Source organism: Chlorella variabilis (genome assembly GCF_000147415.1).
Source record: "Chlorella variabilis unplaced genomic scaffold CHLNCscaffold_10, whole genome shotgun sequence".
NCBI classification, from domain to species: Eukaryota; Viridiplantae; Chlorophyta; class Trebouxiophyceae; order Chlorellales; family Chlorellaceae; genus Chlorella; species Chlorella variabilis.
In genome coordinates this window covers 51455-73355 of record NW_005435078.1, presented here as the reverse complement: position 1 = coordinate 73355, position 21901 = coordinate 51455, and the positions used below count along the sequence as shown (strand labels likewise).

Below are 21901 nucleotides of genomic sequence, written 5' to 3'. Positions count from 1 at the left end.
GCCGCCGCAGCTGGCTCCGCGATACCGCTGCAAGCGCAGGGCTGCAAGTGCTGGCGCTGGCGCCTTGCGTCCATGCTGCTGCTGCTGCTGCTGCTGCTGCTGCTGCTGCCGTGCCCATAGTACGCAGCGCTGCACTGCTGGCGCAGCTAGTCCAGAGAAACCTTGGCGCCGGCTGCAGCAAGGGATGCAGAGGCAGGCAGGGTCAGCAAGCGCACATGGTCGAGCGCAACGGAGGCGGCGGCCCGCTGCTGCCGCCAGCTACCCGCCAAGAGCGCGCCTGCTAGTCGGCCAAGCAGGCACCAGCGGCGGATCGGCTGTAGCATTGGCGGCAAAACTCCCTCGCCGCGCCAGCCTGCCATAGCAGCGGCAGGAGCAGCAGCAGCCTGGCAGCGGCAGCAGCGACAGCCCATGCTCACCATCCAGCAGCGTCTTCTGCAGCGCCTCGGCCTCCTCCTTCTTCAGGCCCTCCTTCACTACCTTGGGCGCAGCCTCCACCTGCGGGCCGCGGGAGATGACATGGCACGCGGCGCGGCAGGGGTGCGTCAAGACGCGAGCTGGCCTGCGTGCTGGAGTGACGGGCAGAGGAGCGAGGAAGACGGCAAAAGGCCTGGCAGCAGGCCGACAGGACAGGCGGCGCTGCCACGGCTGGCTTCAGTCAAACCAGCCGTTCCGCCCATGGCTCCGCGACCGCAGCATGCACAAGCAAGCATTCAGGATGAGCATGCATGCACCCACTGCCTCGCTCCACACGGGCAACATGCAGGCAGGCGGGGTCGGACACAGGGCCCGCTGCAGCGCCGCCTGCACTCACCAGCTCTTTCGCCTCCTTGAGCCCCAGCCCCGTAATGGCTCGGACCTCCTTGATGACCTTGATCTTGGCGGCTGCATCGTAGCCCTCCAGCTTCAGCGTGAACTCGGTTTTCTCCTCCACTGGAGCTGCTGGCGCGGCGGCCTCAGCCGGGGGAGCGGCGGCAGCGGCGCCGCCCATGGGCATCCCCATCGGCATGCCCATCATCGGCGGCGCCTCGATGCCCAGCTTCTTCTTCAAGATCTCTGTGAGGTCCGCCACTTGCAGCAGGTTGAGCTGCAATATCTGCTCGGACAGGGCCAGCACCGTGGGGTCGGTGATCTCCCGCTGCTCATCGCCGCTGCTGCTGCTGTAGTGCCGCAGCCAGGGGGCTGCACGGGCCGCTGGCAGCAGCTGGCGCGCCGCCGCCTCCAGGCTGCTGCCGGCTGGGGCCAGGCCCCCGCCGGCGGTGCATGCTGCGCTGCTAGCGGCCCAAGCCGCGCTGCAGACTCGTTGCAGGCTAGTCCGCAGCATCCCTGGTGCGCCCAGCTTTAGGTTTGGAGGGGGTGGCCAATGCAGGCACGATGCTGGTGAAGCGCTGCTAGGGCGGGGGGCTGGTTTAGAAGGAGCTGGGACTGATGGATGTGGCTGAGCAACAGTGCTGGCGATGGACGGGGCCAGGGTTGGACAAAATTGTGATGCTGCACTGCCTGCTGGGGGCCTCTCTGTGTCTCTGCCTCTCGGCGGCCAATGCAGCTCCCTGGCAATAACCAAGGCTGCCCCACGATTGGCAGAGGCCGCTGGGCGGCGCGGGAGCGAGGGAGCCCAGTGGGGAGAGAGCGGCCCCACCGCCTTGCACGTCCCGTCCCCGCAGGTCGCTCCCTGCCTTCACTGGGCCAGCCATTCATCTTGATGGCGCAGCCAACGAAAACTTTACAGGGACGCAGAGAGATCCGGGCCCATTTCATACGTCAAAGTCAACAAACAGGTCGTCGTCCGCCTGCTGGTAGGCCACCTGCATGGGCTGCTGCTGCTGCTGCGCCGGTGGCGGCACCTCTGCCGGCCCCGACAGGCTCACCGTGATGCCGCCCTTGGGTTGCTGCTGCGCCACGGCCGCCGCAGCAGCAGCCTGCTGCCCAAACTGCACCATCTGCTGCTGCTGCTGCTGCTGCTGCTGCTGCGCGGCGGCGGCTGCTGCTTGCACCGCCGCGGCGGCTGCCACGGCAGGGGAGGGCGCCACGTGGCCGGCCAGGGCCAGGCTGAAGCGGGAAAGCAGGGCGGGGATGGATGAGATGACGGGGCCGTAGCGGGAGATGTTGTCGTACAGCTCAAACAGCGGCACAGCCACCAGGCGCATGTTCTTGGGCACCTGGGGGGGCGGCACAGATGCAAGTGCAGGCAGTGAGGCAGGCATTCGGGGCGACGGTGTTGCAGGATGACACAATGGGGAAGGTGGACAGCGACAGGAGACGGAGAGCAGGCGGCCGGCAGCAGCAGACGCATGCCGCAGACGGGGCTGCCTGCGCACGGCACAGCCAGCGGCAGCCCGCCGGGGAGGCTGACGCTGAGGCACGCACAACACACGCTGCCGCCTCACCGACAGGTAGCAGCGCTCTGGCAGGGCGATGAGGAAGAGGCGCTTGACCTCCTTGGGGCGGGCCACGTGGGCTGGACAGTACGGGTACATCATGTTTTCAAAGTTGGGCCTGCGGAAAGGGCTCAACACGCAACACGCACCAACTCGGCAGCGGGCTGGGCTGGGCTGCGTGGCTCCCTTAGCTCAGGCAGGCAGGTGCTGCATGCGCCATCTGCCGCAGCCCAGAGGGACCACGATGGACAGCAGGCGCAGTCACCCCGCCAGAAGGAACACGGCACATTCTGCGTGCGCAGCAGCAGCAGGCGCACCTCCACCACGTGCCCAGCAGGTCGGACACCCGCCAGTCGGGCCGCATATTTTCAGCCGGCGGCGCCAGCAGGCTGTGCAGCTTGCGCAGCATGCCCTCAGCTTCTACACCAGGCAGGCGGGCGCAAGCAGGCAGGCTGGTGGTGGGGTGCGCAGGCACGAGGAAGGCTGGGCGGCAGGACAAGACACGCCGGCGGCACAGCGGGGCCCTTGGCAGTGGCTGGGATGCAGCAGCCTGGGGGAGGCTGTGCCGAGGCCGCAAGCAGCCTGGCAGCGCCCAGCGGGCCACACGCACCGTCCTCCCCAGGCCGCAGCCGCCCGCCGGGCAGCTTGAAGAAGGAGGCCCCCATCTGCAGCACCAGCACGTGCGGATGGCCGTGCTCGTGCACCACCAGCACTGCCTCCACGGATCGCCGCAGGCCCTCGCGTGCATACCTGCAAGGCAGGAGCATGGGAGGGAGGTAAGCTGCTGATTGCGGGCGACACAAGGCGCAGGCGGCGGCGGCACCACCGCGGCTGCCCAGCGCCCATCGCGAAGGCCCTGCGCGGCGTCCCTCCTTCTCCCTATGCTGCGGGCAGCTCCTCACTTCTCCTTGAGGCGCTCCAAGCGCTGCGTCACGGACGAGTCCTTCTCAAACTTGGGCGGCTTGGACCCAAAGGTGTAGTTACCTACCGGGTACACCGCCAGCTGGGCCATAGCGGCTGGTGCACGCAGGTGGTGATCGGGATGGGGGATGGGAGTGGGTGCTGCTGGAGGGATGCCGGTGGGCCCTTTGCAACGTATGTTTGGCCGTCTTCGAGGTGCGATTCGACGCAAAAGTATGACTGCCAACCCATGCTGCCCCATGCTACGCTCCTTGCCTCAAATGAAGCGCGTTTGACCTCATCTCCAGGAGCAGCCCCCCGTCTTCTGCACCGCCAGGGACGTCGTGCATCCAACAAACTCTTCTCTAAGGTCTCGACGTGTCCAGCAAGTCCCGAGACGGCCTCCGCCATCATGCGCAGTCACGCAGAGGAGCCGGTGAGCAGGCTGGCAGCCCCCGGCCCGCTGCACGGCCGCCTCACACATCGCGTCCGGCGCACAATCTGACGCAGCGTCCCCGGCTGCGCCCCCGCCAGCAACCGCCGGCGCCCCCGCCAGCCATTGCCGCCTCCTCACCCCAAGTCCCGGTGCTAAGCCCCCGCGTTGCAGGCCGCGCCACCGATGCCGACCACCGCGCATCACGGCAAGAAGGCTAGCGTGGAGGAGGTGTTTGAGCACCGGTGGCGCAAGGCGTATGAAGTGCGGGCGATGGAGCGGGAGAGCCGGCAGGCCAAGAGCCAGGTGGGTGCCAGCCAGGTGTGGTGCTGCCCATAGACCAACGGTTGGCTGTGGGCTGCCAAGAATGTGCGGGATGCGGCTGTGGGAGCCGGGCCTGACATCGGAGACTGTCATGCACCCAGAGTCTTTGCATCTGCCGATGCGGCTTCTTGCCACAAAGTGTTCGGCTGCTCCTCTGCTGATGCAGGCCAGCAGCCGCTGCAGCAGCGCAGACTCGCAGCGCGTGGCAAAAACCGCCCTCTGCACAGCTGGCAAGCCCTCCGCAGCTGCGGCCGATGCAGCTGCCATCCAAGTTCAGTCGGCGCCGGGGCGGGCGGCGGAGGAGGCAGTTGGCAAGCTTTCTCTGGGCAGCACGGAGCAGCCCACTGGAAATGGGATAGCCACAGCAGCAGCAGCAGCATCTTCAGCGGGTGAAGAGAAGGCGCTGCGTCAGCAGGAAGTGGTCGATGATGACGATGAGCCTGCACCTGCCAGCCCAGCAGGAGGGGCGGGCGCAGCCTTGCAGCGAAGCCACTGGCAGGCGGCCGGCCGACAGCAGCAGCCGGGCGGTCAAGGCGAGGATGATGATGATGAGGGGCTAGCCTGCAAGGTGGTGTGGGACAGCAGCCCCGCGCAGGCTGGTGCGGCGGCGCGGGTGCCGGCAGCCGACACCGACATGGCTGCCTTTGGCGGTGCCGGCGCCTCCATCCTGCAGCTGAAGGAGCAGGGCAACATCTGTCTCAAGGCAGGCGACTTTGAGGGGGCTGTCAGGTGCTACAGCGAGGCCCTGAGTGCCTGCAAGCAGTCTCGGCGCGCTGCACAGCAGGCGGCGCCTCTGCAGGCGGCGCCTCAGCCTGCGCAGCAGGACCAGCAGGGCGACCCTCCTTCGCACCAGCAGCACCCGGCTGCAGAGGGCCAGCGGGAGGCGACCGGGCACCAGCTGCTGGCCACCCTGCACAGCAACCGCGCACACGCACTGCTGCGCCTGAAGCGAAACGAGGAGGCAAGAGGGGCAGGCAGGGCGCGGTGTTCAGCTAGCTGGCGATGGCACCAGTGGCAGCTGCTTGGGGAACTACTGCAGCATACCCTGCATCTAGTTGCAGCATGCTTCCTGTGTTCGCTGCTGTCCTCACCATCAACACTGAGTCTGATGCCCCCGTCACAATCACTCCACCACTGACAACTGCCTTGTGCTCTGCATCTGGCCACAGGCGGCTGTCGATGCGCTGCTGGCTCACCGCCTGCACCCGAGCTGGCCCAAGCCACTGTACAGGTGCTGCTGCCGTTGTGGTTGGGAGGTGGTGTGGCGGGCTGCTAACTCAGCCTTCTCTACTCCGCCTGCTGCCGCTTAGAGCATAGCCACAGTCACCACCAGGGGCACCCCTTGGGCACCGTGCAGGCACCTGTGAGTGCCTCACCCAGCGGCACCACCCCCATGCGCTCCTCCCGCAGGCTGGCACAGGCCAAGCTGGCGCAGCGCCAGTGGGCGGCGGCGGTGGCGGCCTGCCGGCAGGGCCATGCACTGGCTCCCAAAAACTCGGAAGGCCACACCGAGTTCACTCCGCTGCTGGACCGGACGGCGGTGGCGGCGGCGCGGGTGGGCAGCCTGGCTGGCTACGATGGGCTGCAGCTGGAGGTGAGGTGCTGTGGGGAGGAAATGATAAGGGGAGCTCGCCCTTGCCTGCGGCCGGCAGGTTGGGGCCGCAGTCCGCATGCTTGCCGGCCTAGGTCAGCCTGGCAGCATGCTGCCCTGGTGCAAGGTCCCATGCCCCACATCCACTCAACAGCAACACACCGTTGCTGCCCCCGCAGGTGCGCAGCGCGGGCAAGGACGCATGGATGGGGCGCGCTGCACCGCACGTGCCTGAGCTGGACGGTCCGGAAGACGAGGACACGATTGGGGTGGTGACGCACCTGCCGCTGCCCAGCAGCAGCGGCGGCGGTGGCGGCGGCGGCGGCGGCGGCAACGGCGGTGGGGCGCTGGTGGCGGCCGGGGCCGCGAATGGTGATGGCCGGGCCGGCAGCGGGGCCTCTGCCGGGGATACGCTGGTGGCGTGGGATTACCACCAGGCGGGCGAGGCGGGCAAGCGGCGGCGCACCAGCTTCCGCAGCGTGCGGGAGGCTGTGGAGGCGGCGCGCGACGGCGACCGCATCCTGCTGCGCTGCGGCACGCACAACGGCATGGGGTGAGGCGGCGGGCGGGCGCACTGGCAGCGATGGGGACCGTGGGCTGCTTGCGCTGCACCAGCCGGGGCTGGCAGTGGCTCCTGCCGCTGATGCTGCTCCTGGCGCTTGGTGTTGCTGGGGCAGCCAGCGCCCGGCTTCCGGCCCCGCCTCACCTACCTCTGTCCCTGCCCTTCCCTGCCCTGCCCCGCCCTGCCCTTCCCTGCCCCGCCCTGCCCTGCTGCAGCGAGTGCGTGACCGTGGCCAAGCGGCTGCTGATTGAAGGGGAAGGGGTGCTGGGGGACGCAGTGCTGGACCAGCGGGCAAACGTGCCCGCCTTCCGAATCGTCAGGTGGGCGGTGTGTGGCCCTGCTGACTGCCAGTGTGCGCCTACATATGTTTGGTGTCTGTCATGCCTGGTGTCTGTACAGGTGGCAGGTGGCAGGTGGATGGTGTGGGGCTGCCCCTGGCTGGTGCCTGCTGCACTGCCGGCCACCCCCCTTAGCCCTGTCTTGCCCATGCTTGCCTTGCTTGCTTGCGTGGGAGGGTTCACAGTCCATATGTGAGCAAGGCCAAGCTTGCAGCGCAGGCTTAGAGTATAGCCCCCCCTCCCTCTGCAGGGGCGGCGTGGTGCTGCGCAACCTGGACATTGACTTTACCGGCCTCCGGGAGGCGCTGCTGGTGGAGGGGCCGCCCGGCGCGCACCCCAGCCCGCTGGTCGCCGGCTGCCGCATCAAGTGCAGCGGCGACGACGCCGTCAACGTTGGCGGCGCGGGTTGGTGGGCGGGTGGGCGGGTGGGCGGGCGGGGACGTGGCGGGGCTGATGTTCGCCTATGGCAGGACAGGGGCGCTGGGAGCGGTCGTGCTGTGCTGTGCTGTGTTGTGCTGTACAGTGCACGCCACACGGCTCACACCGCCTGCCTGCCCGCCCGCCCCGCCTCCCACGCCCCTCTCCAGCCGCCCCCACCTTCCTGCGCTGCGAGCTGTCTGGCAAGAAGTGCGGGGTGAAGGCGCTCGGCAGCAGCGCGCCGCGCCTGGAGCGCTGCACCATCACCAAGTGCGGGGAGCAGGGCGTGAGGGCCATGGAGGCGGCGGCGCCGGTACTGCAGGGGTGAGCGGGCGGCAGGCTTGGAGCAGAGATAAACGGAGGGAAGGAGCGGGCAGGGGCCCACCTGCAGCTGCTGCCGCCTGGCCTAGCGCTCCCAAGCTTGCTGGCGAGACATCCCATGGCACTCTTGCCTCCCCGCTGTCACCACACAAGTCCACCCTCCCGCCCTGCCCTGCCCCAACTGCCCCGCAGCTGCATCATCAGCGAGTGTGCCGAGGAGGGTGCTTTGGCAATGGACGCGGCCCGCCTGTCCCTCACAGCATGCACGCTGCGCGACTGCAAGGGCCCCGGCGTGGACGTGAGCGGCGGCGCAAGTGCCGCCGTTACGGGAGGCACCATCGAGCAGTGTGTGGGCGGGGTGTGGCTGTGGGATGCTGGCCGGGCGACGCTGCAGGCGGCCTCCGTGGCGGGCGGGCCCTCCCACGCCATCCTGGCCGACGGCACCGCCAGCCTGGAAGTGCGGGTGAGGCTCTGGGTGGCAGCATGGCTGGCTGGCTGGCGTGGCGGCATGCAGCTGGTCCCTCATCGTCAGGCGGCAGGGATCATCATTTTGCTTGTCCTTGGCAACCAGTTGTGTCACACTACCCGCCTCTGCGACTCATCTCTCCCCACCCCTCTCATGTTCATCGCAGGAGAGCACTGTGCGGGGCACAGTGCACGCCAGCGACGCCGCCTGGGCCGGCATCTTGCACCCCTCCAACCGCCTGCTGGACCCGGAGCAGCCCACCGACTTCCCGCCTGAGGAGGGGCCCTTCCGCTTCGTGCCCAACCCCTACACCCGCAAGCAGTGAGGTGCCGGCGGGGCGGCCATGGGCGGTGTGCGAGCTTGCCGGCATTTGATTGCGCTTTGAGAGTTGAGTTGGCACCGACCCTTCTGGTGCGGTGTTGCAACCGAGTTGGCCGGCTTTGATCCGAGAACGGTTAATTTGTGACCTATGATCCATCATCCATTCCTAAGTTCTCGTGCTCGTCCTGGAAGGCCTGTTTGCTCAAACCTGGCGCCGTCGATCCGGCGGCGGAAGCGGCGGGCGGGAGGGGCGGATGGTGGCTCATGCATGGCGGAGGGCTATCGCTGCTTCCTCAGTGGATTAGTAAGGCCCTCCCTAGCTAAAGGACATCCGTGATCATCAAGGAGGAAGGGCCGCCTAGCTGTCCTGGCCTCGGTAGAAGGCCCACGCCATGAATGCGGCTAGCGCAACGCTGCCCGCCATCTTGTGCCAGTGACATCTCCTCTGTCTCCCACCTATCCAAGTGCGACGGTGGCGAGGCAAGCAGGGAGCCAGGAAGAGATCGGCCAAAGCCCTCGGTGGACGATTGCTTTACTGCTCCCAACCCGCCTGCGACACCTCTGCACGACGCCTAGGAGTGCGTGCCGGCCGCGCACAATGCCACCGACACTGTGTAGCGCGAGCCACCAGCTTCCAACTCCGCCAACTCCTCCGCTGTCGCCGTTCGCTGCCGCCCTGGCCATGTTGCCACCATGCTATCACTGTGTGCAGGAAGGTGAAGCGGTGTTGAATCAGTTAGCGTTAGATTAGGGCTATGACCCTCCTGTCCCAGCTCTGTCTCTGTGTGAGTGCCGCCCCTCGGTTGAAGTCGCCTACACGTGGCCGCTCCTGCCTCTCCAGCCTGCCCCGCCTGCCTCCAGGCAGCACAGTGCCCTGCCCTGCGGCCCGCCTTGCTGTGTGCGCAGTTAGGGGAGCGCTCGCCGCCAGACCCAGGCAGCCAGGCAGCCGCGGCGGCGGCCACCGAGCTGCTCCAGGCGGCCGCCGACGGCGACCTGGGCCGGCTGGGCCGTGCCCTGGACACCCCCGGTTGCAACCTGGACGCCACCGACAGCCACGGCTGGACCGCCATGCACCTGGCCGCCGGCAGCGGTCATGAGGAATGCGTGGACAGGCTGCTGCGGAGAGGGGCCAGCCACGGGGGCAAGTCTGTGGACGGGCTGACGCCGCTGCACGTGGCGGCGGGCGGCGGGCGCGACATGTGCCTGGCGGTGCTGTCCCAGCTCCTGGGCGGGGCGCTGCTGTCCGAGTGCCCCCCCGACGGGGAAGGGCTGGCCCGCGCAGAAGGCTGCGTGGGGCCGCTGCTGTAAGGCGGGGGTGGATGGGAAGGCCCTTCCATCCACCGGCATTCGCGCCTGGCACATGGCGGCCGCGGGGGGCGACAAGATCATCGTGCGGGCGCTGCTGGCGGCCGGCGCGGACCCGGGCGCGCACCTCACCGTGCCGCCGACCTCCTTCACAACCCCCGCCAGCGTGGCGGATGAGTATGGGCACCCCGAGGTCGCGCAGCTGCTGCTGAGCGCCACCGCCGCCAGAGCAGGTGGGCGGAGGGGCGTGGCTCGCGGGCTGGTGGCCACAATTGCGCCCTTCCTGCCGGGGCTGCTGCTTCGGTGGTGCCCCTCTGTATCTCACTGCTGTGGCCGCCATTCGCTGCAGAGAAAGCGACTGCAAATGGCGCAGCGGCGCCAGACGTGCCGGAGGGGAACGGGAGAGGCTGAGCGCGGCTTCGTGTTCTCTTCCCTGCTTCTCGCTTGGTTTCTCATGTGGTGCTTGCTGCTGTGCTCTTTCAGCAATAAGATTGGCCTCCATGTTTATTATTTTCAGGGGCCGCTGCAATCGCCACCTGAATTCATCTGCTGCACAATCTTCTTGCTGGGCAGCTCCACATTGCGCTGTCCTTCAGTGAGTATATTACACTGCTATTGTACATCCATTCCGCAGAAAGTGACACATCAGAAAGGCAGAAGGCATGAAATTTATGTGCATGAGCTGTGCCAGGCAACACCTGAACTCATGCCAGGCGGCTCGTGCTGCGCCGCCGCGGCGTCTTTGGCGCCTGCCAACAGCTGCAGGCAGAGCCCACATCAGTGACGATCAGCTGGCTCTGGGCTTCACCCGTAGCAGCGGATGGGGTCTGTGCAGCCCTTGGCGGCGCACTGCCCGCGCCCGCCGCGCCCTCCCTTCTCGAGGTACTGCTGGTGATACTCCTCTGCAGAAACGTGAGGAGGAGCACAAGGTTGGGGCAAGGTGAGCACACACACATTGACGCAAGGAGGGGGCAGCGCTGGGGATGCCCAGGCAGGTCCCGGCAAAGGACGGCGGCATCAGGCCACTGCAAGTACTTCATGCTGAGCAGCATGTAGAGCAGGTGGCCAGGCAGGCAGGCGGGCAGGCAGAGGCGCCCACCTGCTGGCCAGAAGCTCTTGAACGCCTCAGCCTCCACTGCACAGCCCGGGATGGCCGCCACCCGCGCCTGCGCCACCTGCAACACTCGGCAGGGTGGGCCAGAGTGCAAGGCACAGGCAGCATCAATCAGCAAGGGCGAGCGGCGAGGCTACCCCAGGTCACGTGCCATGCATGCCACCATGGCAGGCACCCTGCCTGCCGTCCGTTGGTGAGCTTGCTGCATGTCCAGGCAGCGTGCGATGCCCACTGCAGCAAAGCTCGGTCCCAAAGGCCCACCTTCTGCTGCTCCTCGTTGTGCCAGTAGATGCCGGTACGGTACTGGCTGCCGTGATCGTTGCCCTGCCCATTCTTCTGCGGGCGCAGAGGGCGGCACAGGCAGGTGGCTGGGAGCGGTGAGCGCTGTGCGGAGAGCAGCTCTCGCGCCCGGGGCCAACTGCTGTTGGAAAGCAGGCTGCGCTGGTCAGCGTCTCCGTGCTCTGCCCGCAGGCACGCAGCACCGCGCTGATAGGCGCACCACCAGAATATAAACCCACGCATCACACACACACACACACACACACACACACACACCGCCACCACCGCCCACCCACCGCACCTGCATGGGGTTGATCTTCTTGAAGAAAGCGTCGCACAGCTGGTCATAGGTGACCTCTGAGGGCCGGTACGTCAGCTGTACCGCCTCAGTGTGCCCCGTCCGCCCGCTGCACACCTGCACTGGCCCGGGGACCGACGGTGGCGTCAGCACCGCCCACGGCAGTTGGTCCATCAAACCAGCAGCACCTGCTTCAGCCGCCGCTCCAGCACTTCGTGGCAAAGCCCTGCCAGGCGCAGCGAGCACCGAGACTGGCGGCAAGCGAGGAGCAGCGACCCCCAGGCAGGCCGCCGTACCTGTTCATAGGTGGGATGGTCAACGTGGCCCTGTGAGTATCCCACGGCTGTGGCCACCACGCCTGGCACGCGCTGGAAGGCCAGCTCCACAGACCAGAAGCAGCCGCCCGCAAAGGTGGCCAGCTGCTCGTCGGGCTGCCTGGTGGCGGGCGGCCACTGCGCCTGCAGGGCAGAGCAGCGGCAGGCGCCGGCGAAGGTGACAAGCTGGTGCCGGGTGCGTTGAAGTAGCTCTCTGTCTCGGTCCGATCATGTGCAAGTGTGCACGGCTGAATTGTGTGGCGCTGCTTGGCGTTTGCTGTGCTGCACCGCGATCGCGGTGGCTCACCGGTTTGCTGCTTCCGGTAGACATGGTGCTTCCCATGTAATGCCTGAGGCGATGGGAATGCGTGGGGATGAGGCTGGAAGCTGTGGGTCGGCAAGGCTTTTTCGGCTGTGCGCAGGAATGGGGAGCGAGAAACTGTAGGCGCAAACAATGCGCAGGCGATCAAATTCACGCGTCGCACAAACGCCTCCTGATGCCGATGCTACTGGAACCAGCGGGCGGCGGCCAGGTGGCGGACAGTCGGCGCTTTTGAGTGCTGCGGGGCAGTTGCAGCGAGGGGGCACAGCTGCTGGGCCCTGACGCGCTGTTGCTCTGCAGGCGCATTGGTGAGGCTTCCAGTGCCTGTCCTGCAATGGTTTCAGCAGCAGCAGCGATCGCTTCTCTGCTTCGCCAACCACGGCGCAGGGCGCAGGCCGCACGTGTGCCTTTTCGCAGCACCTGCACGGTTGCTTCTGGAAGGGCAGTTACACTCATTGAGGGGGTTCCGCGCTGTGCAAGGCCGTGCCGGTCCAAAAAGCAGGCTGGGGTAGCGAGGGGCTGGAAGTTGAGAAAGGAGGAATGAGGGACCAATCCGGTGGCTGTACAAGAGCAGGCCGTCACTGGTGACGACAGCAGGCAGAGCAGAGCAGGAAGGGAGCAGGGGGTGGAAGGGGTGCAATCGTGCAAAGGTGCAGGGATGCATGCATGGGGCAATGTGTGCAGCAGGTAAATGGGGTGGGGGTGCGCAGCGTTCTCAAATTCTCCCTCAAATCGGGCGGACATCGGCACGCACTACTCACAAGGGGCGGCGGGTCGCGAGCAGGGGGGGCAGCTTAAGGAAGCGAGCAAACTGTGTGCAGCAAGGGGAGCGTGGGGTTCTTTCTCAGCGAGAGCGGCAGCGCGCGGGCGCGCCTGCAATGGCAGGCACGACCATGGGGCGCTACCGGGGTCTCCAGGTAGACTCCTAAAGTGTGTGGAGGGGTAAAAGCTGAAGAGGGCCCCACCCAGGCTGCTGGCCTACTGGCACAGGCAGCCCGGGGTGGGGGCATCTGGGAGGAATTGGGTTCCTGGGCTGAAGGCCCGTTAGGCTGAACTATCTCTGTGTCTCTGGGTCGCCAGCCGGAGGGAGGCGGGCTGGCGGTGCGAGCAAGCTCACTCGCTGACCGCGGGCAGGCGGAACGAGGACAGGCTCTTCTCAGACGGACTGCGCGTGCGCGCCATAAAGCTGCCCTGCTTGGCAGAGCCGGCTGCTGGCTCCGCCTCGGCCAGAGGGTTGTCGGTCCAGCCTTCCTCAGAGGAGGGCCCGACAGCCCATGGCATGCCGGCCATAGCGCCCGCCGAGGCGGCGGCTGCCGCGGCCGCGGCGCGGCCGCCGCTGGGCTGGCTGTACAGGCGGCCGGGGCTGCGGGAGCCGCCGCCCGCGCTGTCCTGGCGGGACAGATTGGAGGGGCTGCGCGTGGGGGTGCCCTCGCCGCCGATGCTGCCCTGGTGGGACAGCCGCCCGCCGCCGTTGGCGCTCTCCTGCACGTAGAAGCGGCCGCTGGAGCTCTTCTGGCGATGCAGCTTGCCACTGCCGGCCGGGCTGGTGGCTGCCGCCTGTGGGCCGCCCGGCTGGCGGTACACCTTGGAGGGCGAGTTGGCTGAGCCGGCTGCGCTGACGTTGCTGGTCTGGCGGTACAGCCTGCTGCCTCCGGGGCTGCTCTGCATGCTGCCCTGGCTGTCCTGCCGCCGCGGCAGGCTGTTGCTGCTGTCCAGGCGCGCCAGCAGCGCGGCGGCGCCCCGCTCCGGCCGCTTCCCGGCCGCGCCGCTGCTGCTGCTACGCTTGGCGCCGCTGCTGCCGCCTGTGCTGGAAGGCGGGCCTGAGGCGCGGCTGTCGGGGCGCTTGTCCCCGCTGCTGCTGCTCCAGGAGGACATGGAGCCGCCGCTGGTGCTGACCTGGCAGCCCTTCTCGGGGTCCGCAACGGCGGCGCCGTGCGCCACGCTCTGCGCAGCCCGTTTGCGCCGGCTCCAGATGATGTAGCCGCCGCCGAAGACTGTGGGCAGGACAGGGGTGGGAGAGCGCCGATCGGGTGAGGAGCAAGGGTGGGGAGCAGCGACGGCCAGGCGGCCATGAGGCAGGGTCCCAGCACCGGCAGCTGGTGCGTGCAGCAGGGTAGAGACTTGAGACGCCGGCGCAGGCAGCGGGCCCACACACCTGCCAGACCCAGGACCACGCCGCCAGCGATGCCCGCGCCCAGCGCAGTCATCATGCTGCCGGTGCTGGTGCCGCCGCCGCTGTCGTCGCTGGTCGCGGTATCAGCAGCGCCGGGGTCGGCTGCGGGTGAGCCGGACACCTCGCCGCTCGTCTGCCCGCTGCTGCCCTCGCCTGACTCGCTGCTGTCGCTGCCGTCTCCGCTGGTCCCATCCCCGCCGCTAGACTGAGTGTCGCTGCTGGTCTCGCCGCCATCAGACGCGCCGCCAGACGCGCCTCCCGCCGCACCGTCTTCAGTGGCTGGGGCCGGGGCCGGAGTGCTTGCCTGCTCCTGTTCTGCAGAGGGCGCGGCGGCGCTGCCGTCGTCGCCGCCGGTGTCCGACGGTGTGGGAGCAGGCACCTCGCCCTCCGCAGGTGCGGACGCTGGGGTGCTGCTGTCGGGCTGCGGCTGAGCCGCGGGCTGGGCGGCAGGCTGGGCCGCCGGCGCGGCGCCCGGGGCGGGCGTGGGCGCCGCCGCGGGCACCGCCACCGGGGCGGCAGCCAGGCTGTTGAGATCCACGGGAGAGGCGACATAGTAAGCGGCGCAGTCGCCCACGCCCTGCATCGCACGGTCAAGGCGGCTGTGTTAGGCATGCAGGGAGGGGCCGCACCGCTGGCTGGGGCAGGGGCCTGCTTCCAAGCGGTGGCTGGCCCCTCACTGACAGGCTGGCCCTCATTGTGGGGCCCCTTCCGCTGTCACCTCATGCTGCTGCCCTTGCCAGCACGCACCTGGCCGCCGCGCGGGACTGCCAGCTCGCCGTCGCACAGCACATCCGGTGTCCAGGGGCAGTCCACCAGGGAGGGGCCGCCCTCGGCGCCCACGCTGGCGGCATCAAAGCACATCAGCACGCTGGCCAGCGCGGGCCTGCGGGGCAGGGGACGAAGCGCGGCCGGTCAGCGACATGCGCGGTTGCACGCGCGGCGGGGGCTTACACAGGCGGGAGCAGCACGCGCGGGCCTGCCGCGGGCATGAGCGCATCTTGCCGGCAGGGGATTCGCCCCAGCCCTCACCCGTTGCACTGGATGTAAGGTTCCGCGCCAAAGGCGGACGCCACCGCTGCCGCCAGCTGGGCGCCCTCCAGCGTGGTGGGGAGGTCCTGGGGCTGCACCCGTGGGAGCAAGGAGGGAGGGCAAAGGGCAAGGGGCAAGCAGGGAAGGCGTCAGGGCATGCGGTCGGCATGCAAAGACAGCAGGAGCAGCAGCAGGAGCAGCAGGAGCACTAGTGGTGGTGGCAGTGGCAGCAACCGCAGCTCCGCAGCTGGCACGCAGCCCCTTGCAAGTGCAGAACAGTGCAGTGCAGTACCCACCAGCGGGTACCGCCCGTCCAGCTGCAGGCCCAGCGCCAGGTAGGCAACTGCCGACTCGGCCGGGGTGCACTTCCCATACTCCTCCCAGGACGCGCGCCAGGATGTCTGGATGCTCTCCAGCTCCGCTGCGGCAGGCAGGGGCAGGCCGAGGGGTGGATGTGGACGTGAAATGTGCGTGCAGGGGACACTGGTTGGTGTGGGGCAGCCGCAGGCTGAGGTGAATATTTGCAAGTGGTGGGCGGTGTGCCGGGGCATGCCCTTGCAGGCGCGGGTGCTCGTCCAGCGCCGCAGCAGCGGATGTGGGAACCGCCACGTGCTGTGCCCGAGCGCAGGGCTAAGCGCGGTCGTGTGCGCTGGCAGCGCGCCCTCTGGCCCGCCCACCCCTGCGCAGCCTGGCCAGGTTCTGAGCGCCTCTCACCGTCGTGGTTCTGCCAGGCACACTCCAGGAGGTCCCGGGACAGGCCCGCCGCATCCATGTCCGCCTTCTTCAGGCCCCCCTTGCCCTTGCACCCGCTCTGCCCCTGCGGGCTGGCATCGCTTGCCAGTTGCAGCGCGCCCACGCTGAAGCTATCCCTGCACAGCGGAGCGGAGCGAATCCAGGCACGGCTCAGTGGCAGCCAGGCCATCCAGCACCGAGCGGGCATAGCTCCAGCTGTGTGCGGGATGGCGCGCGCTGCTGGTGTGTGGCGGAATGTGTGAATGTGTGCCGGCAAGCGGTGCCTGTGCCAGGAGGCTCCTGGAGGCGTTTGTTTATGGCCCAACCCCTGTTTATCGTGCCCGCTGCAACAGGGTACTGCTGGTGCGGGCGCTGCGTAGCCCGCAGATGCTGGATGGATAGCTCATGTCAATGCGGCGGCAGTTTGCATGACCACCCGGAGCGGGCTGCGCCGCTTCCAGTGCTGCAAGCTGGCCAGCGAGCCGCAGCCAGCCTTCCAACTGCTGCCATGCCATGCGTCAATACAGGGCAATGCGCAGCACCCTCGCTGCCCCACTGCTGGCCCAGCTTGGCGGTGGCAAATAGGGAGCAGTACGCGGCGGCGGCGGCTGGCGCAGAACCAGAGCGCCCTCCGTGGGAATCAGGCGGCGGACTCACGGGTAATCGGGCTCGCAGGCGCCGGTCGCACACGCGCTGGGAGTCCAGTCTCTGAGACAAGGGGAACAAGGGCACATGGCATGCGGGGTTGAGGTGAGTGAAACTCAACCCCAAGGCAGGGCCCATTGTTGACCAGGCTGTCATTGGCAGCAACACCGAGTGCTGCTGCGCCCACCTCTTCAACACCAGCACGTCGGCTGCGCTTGCGGCGCCCAGACTGGCCAGTAACAGCGCCAGCCACAGCCGCCCTGAGAACCCTCTGGTCATCGTGTCATAAAAGTGGGCGGCGATCGGGGTGGTCGGGCCCGAGGGCTCAGCTACAGCGGCGCAGGAAGGCAGCCCAGCACGCAGCAGCGTCCGCACACTTGCCCCCCAAAATGGGTGTGTGAGACGCAGGCATGCTCTTGCGTTTGTGGGTATTTCCCGGGATGGCACTTGCTGCGTTCGAACGGTGGCCAGACCTTGAAAATCTGTACTGCACAGTCGGCGGTGGGTGGCGGCGGCGGGTGGGCATGCAAGGCGACGCCTTGCGCTCCATTCCTCTTACGCAGCTCCTGGTTGCTCCTTCCATCGACAACACGTCGTGCACACGGCAGTGTACAGCACTGGTCACACCGATAAACGATCCAGCACACCTGGCGGAAGCTCTGACGATCAACCCGTGGTGGGTACACTGTGGGTTTAGTGGGCCCTGTGAAAGGGCTGCCCCTCAGGCACATCTGAACGCGGTATAAACCACTGCTCTTGCCCTGGAAGCTGCTGCAGCGGCAGCACAGTGCTGAAGCCGGCTTCCGCTGCAGCATGCGTCGCAGCCCGCTGGCCCTCGCCGCCGCTGTCCCAGCCCCGCTCGCTGCCGCCATCCCCGCGCCAGGCCTTGTCTGCGGAGCCTGCTGCTGCCGCGCCGGCCGCGGCAGCCCTTCCCTCCCGCAGGCCGCGGCGATAGAGGCAGTAGCACGTGCCGAGCACTGCAGGCAGCGCAAACCAGCAGGGGGAAAGGGCTTGGGCACGGCAGCGGCAGTTGGGGCCCACCAGGCGCAGCCAGAAGCTTAAGGCGCCCTTGCTCCAAGAGGCAGTGTGCCCTGGCGGCTTGTCCCCCTCTGCGCACCTGCCACTCCCAAAGCGATGCCGGCGGCAATGCCGGCCCCCAGGGCTGTTCCCATGCTGGCTGAGTTGCTGCTGCCGCCGCTGCTGCTGCTGCCGTCAGGGGAGACAAATACGCTGCTACCGGCAGCAGCGGCAGCTGGCAGCTGTTCCAGAGTTACGTTTGGAGGGGCAGGGCTGGAGGGCGCGGCTGGTGGCGGGGCCGGTGCTGCCGCTGGCGGTGGTGGAAGTGGTGGCGGCGTGTACCGGGGAGCAGCTGCCGGTCGGCGCTTCCGAGCCGGGCTGCTGCCAGGCGCGGGTGCAGGGGAGCCTCCATCTGGGACGGCAGGGTTTGCAGGCAGGGATGGTGGCTCTGGACGAGGCTTATTTGGAGGCGGCGGCTTCCGTTTACGAGGCAGGGGTGGGCGAGCTGGCGGGGGAGTGGGCGGCGGGCGGCTAGATGGCGAGGGAGAAGGCGGGTAAGCCAGCAGCGGCCGCGGGCTGGGGGGAGGTGGGGGCGAGGGATTCGGGCTGGGATTCGGGCTGGGAGGAGGTGGGGGCGAGGGTTTTGGGCTGGGCGGCGGCGGGCTGGCACCGTAGCGGACTGGAGAGGGGCCGTAGTAGGAGGCACACAGCGCAGCGCCCTGCAGAGCAGCACCTCAGTTGGAGGGCGCTGAGCTGCTTCACCAGACAGCTGACATGGCTGGCAGGCCCCAGCTTCCACCAGAGGGTGCAGCAAAGCATCCTGCTCGAGGCGGGCGTCTACTCACCCACCCCGTGCGTGGCACGGCGAGCCGCACAGCACACTCCATTGGGGGCTGCCAGGGGCATCCCACCAGCTCACGGCTGCTGGGCTCGAAGCAAAGCTGGATGGCAGCCAGCTGCCCGCAGCTGCGGCAGGTGGGTTGGTGCCACCAAGCCCTTGTTCAGTGCACAGCAAACACACCACCCAGCCACCCTGCCAGCCTGCCAGCTGTCGGCGGAATGCATGCCCCAGCCCTCGGCATGCGGCGGCTGGTGGCTCTCCAGACCTCACCCGTCGCACTCGATGATAGGCTGTGCGCCAAAGGCGGCCGCCACCGCTGCGGACAGCCAGTTTCGGTTCACAGCGGCGGGGAGGTCCAGCGGCTGCAGGGAAGAAGCATGCCCATGCGAGTGTTGTGTGTCGTGTCGCCACAGGCCAAGGCTTCAGGCTACGTACAGGCACACCAAGCGGAACCAGCGCTGCTGCCAGCAGGCAGCTGCACGGCAATAGATCCAGGATTCCGAAAGCCAGCTGGAGCGAGACTGTCGGATGGGCAGCGAGCGCCGCCCACCAGCGGGTACTGCCGGTCCAGGCGCATGCCCAGCCGCAGGTAGGCGGCGGCGTTTCCCAGCGGCGTGCAGCGTCCGTAGTCCCCCCACTGGTCCGCCCATGCGTCCTCTGGCTTGCTGACCGCCGCTGCACCCGCATGGGAGGGCACAGGGCCAGCGGCGGCGGCTGGTGGGGTGTGCACAAGCCAACACAGCGTGGTACGTCGTGTGCCGTCGCCGAGCCGCTCTCAGAGGCTGACAACCCTCGATCCTCCAGGCTGCACAGCTGGAAGGTCACAGCAACTGCTGCTGGCCCACTCACCGTCATAGTTCTGCCAAGCACAGAAGATGTCTCTGCGTGCGGTGCCTGCCGCCAGCAGCTCGCCGCCATCTGGGCCTACTGCGGGGAGGGCCATGGGGACAGGACGCATGCGTGCATTTTCTAGTAGAATGAAAGCTGCAAGTGAGGGTGCCACACCGTTGCTACGCTGCGCAGCTATCGGCAGTGGGGCAAACCAATTGTGCATGAGGGAGCAGGCAACATCGCTAGGTAGCAGCGGCGTGAGGCCGAGCGGCGGCGCCGGACTTGCCTCCGCCGCAGTTCATGGCTGGGTCCGTGCTGCCGTCTGGCACCAGGTAGAAGGAGTCTATGCTGAACGAGTCCCTGCATGTGCCATAGCAGCATGGGCACAGATCAGCTGGAGTGGGAGTCGCCAGCTGCCGAAGCCACTCCCGCCACCCCCCGCCAGGGCCTGTGGGGCAAAGGGCCCGGCACTTTCGCGGCGTGCCTGTAAACTCACGGGTAGGATTTACAGCCTCCGTTGGAGCAGCTAGTGGGGGTCCAGTCTCTGCAGAAGCAGCAGCAGAAGCTAGGCCATCGAAGCATGCGCATGCCTGGCTCCCGCCCCGCCAATTGGCGCACAATGCAGACGTAGGCAGCGCCATGATCTGTTGGCATCCACCGCGGCTCGTTGGCGCACCTGCGGAGCACCAGGACCTCTGCACCGAGTGCCGCCGCAGTCCAGAGGCTGCAAGCCAGGAGGAGGGCCAGCCTGGACACTGCGCTCATTGACATGCGCCTCTTACGTATAAATAATATGTCCAGGAGATCCAGAAGATTGTCTCCAGCGCTCGATGCATCTCCAGAGAGCCGCTATGGAAAGTGGCGCGCGGTCCCGCCGGCGGCAGCAGGTGGCGGTTGCCTGCTGGTGGAGGCTTCTGATGAGCTTTTGCGTTACTACTCATTTACATGGGTTATGGCATTTTCCCGTAGTCTGTAGCATCTGTACAAAGTCACAACTCCATTTGGCGCTGGCGCCGCCAGCGGGGCGGCGGCAGGCTGTTGATCCAAACCGGCAGTTCAACCGCGTGATACATCTTTACAGCGCCACTTTGTCGTGTCTGCCTTCTGGTGGCTCGGCAGTCACGGGAGCCGCCCCTCTTCCGCTACCTCTGGGTGCCATGGCCCTATTTTTTCCGCTTGCGTTTCATCTGGAGTTCGAATCGAACGTGCTGGTGCGTGCTGGGGTGCGGTTGGCTCGGTGTCGCACATGCCAAGCTTGATCGCCGTGAACTGCGATAGCTTAGGCCGCAGCGCACGACACAGCAGCAGGCAGGGAGCTGCCACGCCGGCTGCTGCTGCCAATCCAGCCACCAGTGCCACCGCCGCCGGCTGCCGCAGGATGTCGCCGTTCACCCCACCCGCCGCCTGCTGGCCAGTGCGCTCGACGGCGGCACGCTGCAGCTCCATGTATACGACGCCTGTGACGGCTCCGGCGGCGCCACGCTTCAGCTGCTGCCGCTGCACACCCTGGGCGGCGCCACGCAGCCCGCCTGCACGGCAACCTGCTTCCTGGGCGGCATCGGCGGCACCAGCGACAGCAACGGCTGGGTGGCCGCAGGCGGCGCGGCGGGCGGGCTGTCGGTGTGGGACGTGGACACAGGCGCGGCGGTGTGGTCCCGCAACAGTGCGCACAGCTCCAGGGTCAAGTGCGCCGCTCCGCTGGGGCCGCAGCTTCTGGCCACAGGGGACAGCTGGGGAGGGCTGCACGTGTGGGACTTACGCAGCAGGGCGGCAGCAGCGGGGGTGCAGCTGCCGGCGGATGGCGCCGCCACAGACCTATGCTTGGTGGAGGGCAAGGTGTGCGGGGCTGCGGCTTTTTGAGTTGATGTTGTTGGCTGAGCGCATCCACGCTGCCTGCATTTGGAACCTGGTCGGAGGTGACGGTGGGGCGCCGGGCGGCTGCCTGCTGTGCCAGTGGAGCATCAGCTCCCGACACGGTTGCTGACCCCGCTGACAGCATGCATGCATGCACCTGCCTGCTTGCCTGCCTGCCAGCAGGACTCGCTCGTTGCGGTGAGCAGCAGCGGCACCGAGGGCCACCTGTCGACCATCAGCCTGCGACAGATGTCCAGCCCCAAAGTGGGTGCATGCCGCCCCTCTCGGCTGCTGGTGCCCTGCACGGCACTGCTTGTGCAAAGACCGCACCAAGAATGGCGGCTGGCGTGTGCGGGGTGCAGGGAGCATGCAGCACGCGATCCCACCTCTCTCCCCGCCTCCGCGCCTCCCGTAGGTGATGGGCAGCTGCCGCCACGCGGCGCCCATCCACTCCGTCGCCACGCTGCACGGCGGCCGCACGGTGCTGTGCGGCGACGACCGCGGCAAGTGGGGGCTAGGCCGCTGGGGCCAGCTGCGCGAGGGAGAGGTGCTGTTCAGGGCAGGTGAGGGCTGCTGCCGGTCTGCTGCTTGCTGAGTCCCCCCAACAAAAGGCGCATGCCTGTCAGGGTACCTGCCAGGCAACTCTCCAGCCCAACGCCATGCCTGCTCGCTGCTGAGCCCGCTGTTCCTTCCTCTGCCGTCCATGCCGCTCCGCCTCATTCCTCCCGCCTTCCTGCAGGCCATGGGGCTGAGCCCGTATCAGCTCTCGTGCAGTTTGATGACAGCGGCTGCATCAGCAGCAGCAGCGACGGCAGTATCCGGGCGACGCGCATCGAGGGGCCGCCCTACGAGGTGTCGCCGCGGCCGGCGGTGCAGGCGCACGGCGGCGGTGAGCGCCGCTGGGGGGCAGGCATTGTTTGGCCCAGCTGCGGCATGCCTGTGCTTGCCGTGACTGTCTGGCAGAGTGCTTCAAATTGTAGAGGTGGAGCTCTTGCTGTGCATCGCTCGCAGCTCCTGAGCTCTGGCCGCCGCGCCGCGCCTGCCGTGCAGGCAGCCGGGTGCGGCTAGCCCTCAGCGGCAGCGGCGCCTATGTAGCCAG

The 21901-nt window shown here is 67.8% G+C and overlaps 7 protein-coding genes across 7 annotated transcripts; 4 read left to right on the top strand and 3 right to left on the bottom strand.

Moving 5' to 3' along the window:
• Positions 1 to 146: 146 nt before the first annotated feature.
• CHLNCDRAFT_133731 (hypothetical protein) lies at positions 147 to 1321 on the bottom strand (the record flags this gene model as incomplete). The annotated part of the gene is made up of 3 exons (XM_005847477.1): positions 147 to 172; positions 417 to 495; positions 812 to 1321. The coding sequence occupies 3 exons, from the start codon at positions 1319 to 1321 to the stop codon at positions 147 to 149; spliced, it is 615 nt and encodes a 204-aa protein (XP_005847539.1).
• A 727-nt stretch (positions 1322 to 2048) lies between these two features.
• On the bottom strand, positions 2049 to 3372 carry CHLNCDRAFT_12869 (hypothetical protein; the record flags this gene model as incomplete). The annotated part of the gene is made up of 5 exons (XM_005847476.1): positions 2049 to 2156; positions 2385 to 2493; positions 2693 to 2795; positions 2986 to 3125; positions 3278 to 3372. Coding segments are annotated over 5 exons (555 nt in total), but the record flags the coding sequence as incomplete, so codon positions are not given.
• A 522-nt stretch (positions 3373 to 3894) lies between these two features.
• On the top strand, positions 3895 to 8052 carry CHLNCDRAFT_133729 (hypothetical protein; the record flags this gene model as incomplete). Its single annotated transcript, XM_005847648.1, has 9 exons — positions 3895 to 4014; positions 4199 to 5016; positions 5443 to 5626; positions 5803 to 6176; positions 6401 to 6505; positions 6774 to 6928; positions 7111 to 7264; positions 7454 to 7724; positions 7894 to 8052. 9 exons carry the CDS (start codon positions 3895 to 3897, stop codon positions 8050 to 8052), a joined length of 2340 nt encoding a protein of 779 aa, XP_005847710.1.
• Positions 8053 to 8803: 751 nt separating this feature from the next.
• CHLNCDRAFT_133728 (hypothetical protein) lies at positions 8804 to 9356 on the top strand (the record flags this gene model as incomplete). The annotated part of the gene is made up of 2 exons (XM_005847647.1): positions 8804 to 8833; positions 8955 to 9356. The coding sequence occupies 2 exons, from the start codon at positions 8804 to 8806 to the stop codon at positions 9354 to 9356; spliced, it is 432 nt and encodes a 143-aa protein (XP_005847709.1).
• Positions 9357 to 9408: 52 nt separating this feature from the next.
• Positions 9409 to 9764, top strand: CHLNCDRAFT_133727 (hypothetical protein; the record flags this gene model as incomplete). Its single annotated transcript, XM_005847646.1, has 2 exons — positions 9409 to 9586; positions 9703 to 9764. 2 exons carry the CDS (start codon positions 9409 to 9411, stop codon positions 9762 to 9764), a joined length of 240 nt encoding a protein of 79 aa, XP_005847708.1.
• Positions 9765 to 9946: 182 nt separating this feature from the next.
• On the bottom strand, positions 9947 to 11785 carry CHLNCDRAFT_59670 (hypothetical protein). The gene is made up of 6 exons (XM_005847475.1): positions 11666 to 11785; positions 11341 to 11502; positions 11048 to 11161; positions 10729 to 10803; positions 10453 to 10528; positions 9947 to 10255 (listed from the first exon to the last, which is right to left on the bottom strand). Exons 1-6 carry the CDS (start codon positions 11699 to 11701, stop codon positions 10158 to 10160), a joined length of 561 nt encoding a protein of 186 aa, XP_005847537.1. The 5' UTR covers positions 11702 to 11785; the 3' UTR covers positions 9947 to 10157.
• Positions 11786 to 20105: 8320 nt separating this feature from the next.
• On the top strand, positions 20106 to 21397 carry CHLNCDRAFT_52224 (hypothetical protein; the record flags this gene model as incomplete). Its single annotated transcript, XM_005847645.1, has 4 exons — positions 20106 to 20159; positions 20326 to 20784; positions 20986 to 21066; positions 21218 to 21397. The coding sequence occupies 4 exons, from the start codon at positions 20106 to 20108 to the stop codon at positions 21395 to 21397; spliced, it is 774 nt and encodes a 257-aa protein (XP_005847707.1).
• Between the last annotated feature and the right edge of the window lie 504 nt (positions 21398 to 21901).